At 46.9% G+C, this 4,640-nt stretch overlaps 1 protein-coding gene across 1 annotated transcript; it reads right to left on the minus strand.

Annotated features, from left to right (window-relative positions):
* Window positions 1-1,611: 1,611 nt before the first annotated feature.
* LOC111167916 (histone deacetylase complex subunit SAP25-like) lies at window positions 1,612-2,518 on the minus strand. The gene is given in 2 exon segments (XM_022561284.3): window positions 1,612-2,260; window positions 2,263-2,518. Coding segments are annotated over 2 exon segments (600 nt in total). The 5' UTR covers window positions 2,426-2,518; the 3' UTR covers window positions 1,612-1,823.
* Between the last annotated feature and the right edge of the window lie 2,122 nt (window positions 2,519-4,640).

Consider the following 4,640-nt stretch of genomic DNA (forward strand, 5'->3'; position numbering starts at 1 on the left):
GACCACCAGGGAATTCCAGTATACTTTAAATCATCTCTAGAGTACTTATAATAGCTAATACAATGTAAAGGCTATTTAAATAGCTGTAAATACAGTGTAAATGCTATGTAAATAGTGGCTAGTGAGGGGGCAATTTCAAGTTTTGCTTTTTGGAACTTTATGGAATTTTTTTTTCTTGAATATTTTCAGTCCTTGGCTTGTTAAATTCACAGATAAGGAGGGCCAACTGTATATTACATATAAGGGATGTGGACCCTCAGAGCCAAATGGGAATTCTGGACCAGGTGATGGAAGGGAGAGAGGTCTGTATCACACTGGCATGTTTCTTGTAAAAGAAGTAGGAAACACAAAGGAGAATAAAGAAGAAAATGAATCATATTAACACTTGTCAGAGATATACATTGTTACTATTTTGGTTACATCCTTTAAGATCTTTTTTCTGTGCACATATATGGGTATAAACACACACATTTCATTACATAAATGTCATGTGGTACATACTGTTCTTTGTCTTGCTTTTTATACTTAGCGATAAGTTGTGGACAGTTTTCCTTGTTTCACTGTGTACCTACCATGATTTAACTAATCCCTTGTTACTGCCCCTTTAGGTTACTGACAGTGGTGGCCGATATATAATACCGACACTGTGCACATGCTATTTTTATGCTTAGGTTATAGTCTTTAAGTAGAATCAAAGAATATGTGCACTTTCAGCGGGTTTGGTACATATTGCCCAATTGCCTTTCAGAAAGGATATATCAACTTAGGGTCTCCAGTCCTATGAGAGTGTCTCTTTCACTACATCCTTCCCAATACTAGGTATTATTATTATTTTTAGCTGCAAATTTGATAAGCAAAATAGTGTTTCGTTGTTACTGCTTTATTTTTCTTTATTATTATTATTTTATCACTTGGACTTTTATTTTTTTATAGGCCAACTAGTCATTGGTAATTCTCTTGACAAATTGTTTGATTATGTACTTAGTTTTCAATTGGAATAGTCTTTTTTCGTTTTATTTGTGCAGTATTTTATTATTATTATTTAGTGTGGTTTATTCTTTTTGTCTTACTGATTGATAAGAGTACTTGATGAATAGTCAGTCTATTAACTCTTTGTCTTTTTTATATTACAAATATTTTATCCTAGATTGTCATTTGCCATTTAGTTTTGTTCACTATTTAAGCATTTGTAAAAGTGAAATGTCCATGCAATCGAGGTAGTCTGTCTAGGCTTTCCGAACGACTGGGCTGGAGTGGCCATGACTGGGAGCAGGGAGGCCCCATTGGTGGCCCCTGCACTGGTACCAAGGTGGCAAGACGAGGCCCACAGTCAGGGCCAGGCTGGAGAGGATGGAGCTGTGCAGTTCGAGACAGAGTAGAGGTGATCAAGATGTGGTGATCTTGAGTGGGGGAGTGAAGAAGGAGGGAGAGGAGTCTGGGGTGACTCACAGGGTGCTGACCTGTATGGCAGAGTGAGCAGGTGGAGGAAGAACCAGAATCGGGAATACAGGAAGAAAGGGGTTAGGGGTCAGGCGCAGAGACTGTTATAATTCCTCTAGGGATTGTTGTTGGAGTCTCCTGGTAGAGAGAACTCTTTGGTGTTTGAATCTGTAGGCCTGGCCTTGCTTCTGTCTTTGTGTCAAGCTCGGAGAGGCTTTCTCTGCTACAGAATTATAGATTTAAATAAATTCTCTTTTAATACTTTGTTTCATCTGTTTTTTTAGGATTTTTTTTTTTTTTTTTTTTTTTTGCAAACCAACACTGTTTTGTTGTCAACAGAACCTGCCTGGGGAAGTAGGGGGCCCACTCTGCCCCCGGAGGGGCTATGGACCTTGGTTGTCTGGGGCCCGTGGGAGAGATGGGTCTGTGCAGTGAGAAGAGCTCTGGCCACCACTGGCACCTGGGTGGTCAGAGACAGGGTCTGGGGGGCCAGCAGGAGGCATGGGAGCCCCCGGGGAGCTGGGTCTTGGCTCCCCCTGGCTCATCTGCAAGAGGCCAGTGAGGGCTATCAGCTCAGGCCCACTGAGCCAGGCGGTGGAGCAGCCAGAGGATGGGATGGGGAGGACCCAGGGGGACATTACTGGGGGTGGGAGCAGCAGTTTCAGAGAGCCCATCACCTGCTGAGGGGCCTGAGACAGGTGCAGGGGAGCATGCTGCCCACAGGACAGCGGAGGGTCAGAAAGAAAGAGGTCTTCACAGCGTGTCACTGGGAACCCTGCGTCCCTGTGTGCCTGCTCTCCACTCTGATGTCCTGCTAGCTGGGCCTGAGGCCTCTGCCTGAGGCTGCCTTGTACAGAGGCCAGAATGAGGGATGGCATGAGGTCCGGCCTGAGAAGGAGGTGCCTGACCCACAGCTGGGTCCCCACACCAGCCGAGGTCCCGCTTGAGCCTCCTAGTTGGGGTCCCAGGATGCCAGCAGCGTCATCTTTGACGGGGCCACCTCCCAGGTCGTCTGTGGGGAGCGGGGAACCGGGGCTCCCGGGGACCGCTCGGCAGCCAGGCCTGGGGGCGGCCAAGGCAGCAGCTGCTCCTTCCGGTCCAGGAAGGCCTTCGGGACCAGGGCTGGAGGCTGTCCTGTGGGGTGTTCTTGGTTCCCCCAGGGCTTCCTCTCCAGAGTCCCAGGCCTGGCACCTGGTCTTCACCCACACGCCACTGCCGGGAGGTCCAGGGCAACATGCCACATCCAGGGGGAGGGCAGGACAGGGCCCTGCGCCGCCCGGCCCGCCTGCCAGGCCCCTCCCGGCTCCCACTCGGGCCCAGCTTCCCTCAGCGGCCCGTGCTGGCCTGTGCGCCCCTGCGAGCCCAGGTTGCGGCCCACCTCACAGGCTTTACATTTAAATGTGGATGGAATTTGTCATATTTTGGTGATTGTGAGTTAAAGATTTAACTTTTTTTCCCCTAAGTGACTAATGATTAAAACATCTATCCTTGCTCTCGTGAGCTGAAATAACACCTGTGTCTTACAGCATATTTCCATGTATATACCTGAGTCTGCTCTAGAATTCTCTGGTGTGTTCCACTGAATTGTCTGCTCCTGCACCAGCGCCGTTCTGATCACATTTTCTTTAAATATATCTAATAGGTGCCAGGGTAAGGTGTACTTCACACTTTTTTTCCTCAGAATTTCCTTTGTTCTTTTAGGATGGACTGCAAAATCATTGTAAGCCCTGCTCCCTTGGACTGCACAGTGGGAGCTGGAAACACGGGTGACCCCACTGGGACCCTTTGTATTCATAAGCACCAAATATACCAGGAACTAGGTTTGGTGAGCCTGGACTTTCTTCTTGATACAGAAATCACATGGGGCCTCTTTAGGAAGAAGCCCCTCACTGCCATTGACTTGGGGCATTGCCCAGTCTCTGGCCCAAAGACAGTCCTGTGGACCCTCAGAGCCCCTATGTCCTTGCTGCTGTGGCTGTTACAGCACCCAGCCATATGCTCCCCACTGTAGCCAAGCCAGCCTATACTGGGGTTTTATTCTCCATCTTGCAGGGAATCCTGTCTCTAGCCTGTGCCCTCGGTGCGCTCTCCAAGCCTGCTGTCCTCTAATGATTTTCTGTAGGTTAGCTCTGAGGATCTTTTCTTTTCTTTTTTTTTTTTTTTTTCCAATATTTATTTATTTGGCTGCCCAGGGTCTTAGTTGTGGCACACAACTTCATTGTGGCATGCAGGATCTTTAGTTGCAGCCTGCAACTAAAGTTGCAGCATGCATGCGGGATCTAGTTCCCTGACCAGGGATCGAACCCGGGCCCCCTGCATCGGGAGCGCGGAGTCTTAACCACTGGAACACCAGGGAAGTCCCTGGGGATCTTTTCTTAATCTGTTCTTAAATGTGTTTCTTCTAGAGAATTCATAATTGGCAGCATTGTGATGGCTTCTTCCTAGTTTCTTCTGTGCATGTAAGTTTTTCCCTATTTCGCATTTGCTAGGCTTTTTCTTATTTAAGTGACTTTTTCAGGGTCTTTTTTATTGAGGAGTCATGAACATACCATAAAGTCACAAATCGTAAGCATACATCTCAGTGAGTTTTTATATATGTGTACACTGTGGATCCACCACCCTGATCAAGATAGGTGTTTTAGAGTTAAGAAGCTGTTGGTGGGAGGTTGGGTAGAGAGGGAAGTCATGAGTGTGTCCCCAAGTTGCCATCTTTTTCTAGAACTGCCTTTAAAGAGTGTTAAGGAGGGAGCCACATATCAAGTCTATACGGTATGTGGAGAGCAGAATGGTTAGGAGTGATGGGTCATGTTTTGGTCCTCCCCCTTCCTAGCCATGGGACTTTTGTGCCTCAGTTTCAACAGTTGTAAAATGGGAGTAGATGATAGCTCTTACCTCACAAGGTTGTCGTGAAGATTACACAAGGAATTACATGTAAGTGCACAAAAAATGTTAATTGTTGTTTTTGTTGTTATTAATAATGAGGAGGAGGAGGCAGTAGTTCTTAATGAAGGGCACACATAAGAATCACCTGGGGCACTTTTGCAAAATATACATTCTCAACCTGGCCAGATGTACTGAGTCAGAATCTAGATTTTAAACACCTCCCCAAGTCATTGTGTTGCTTATCTTGGTTAAGAACCACTGGGCTGGAGGTGGCCATGACAGGCTGCAGGAAGATCAGTGGGTGGCCCCTGCACTAG

This window comes from Delphinapterus leucas, chromosome 13, assembly GCF_059928025.1.
Source record: "Delphinapterus leucas isolate spDelLeu-1000000601 "Yukka" chromosome 13, BTC_Dleu_Yukka2, whole genome shotgun sequence".
In the NCBI taxonomy this organism is placed as follows: domain Eukaryota; kingdom Metazoa; phylum Chordata; class Mammalia; order Artiodactyla; family Monodontidae; genus Delphinapterus; species Delphinapterus leucas.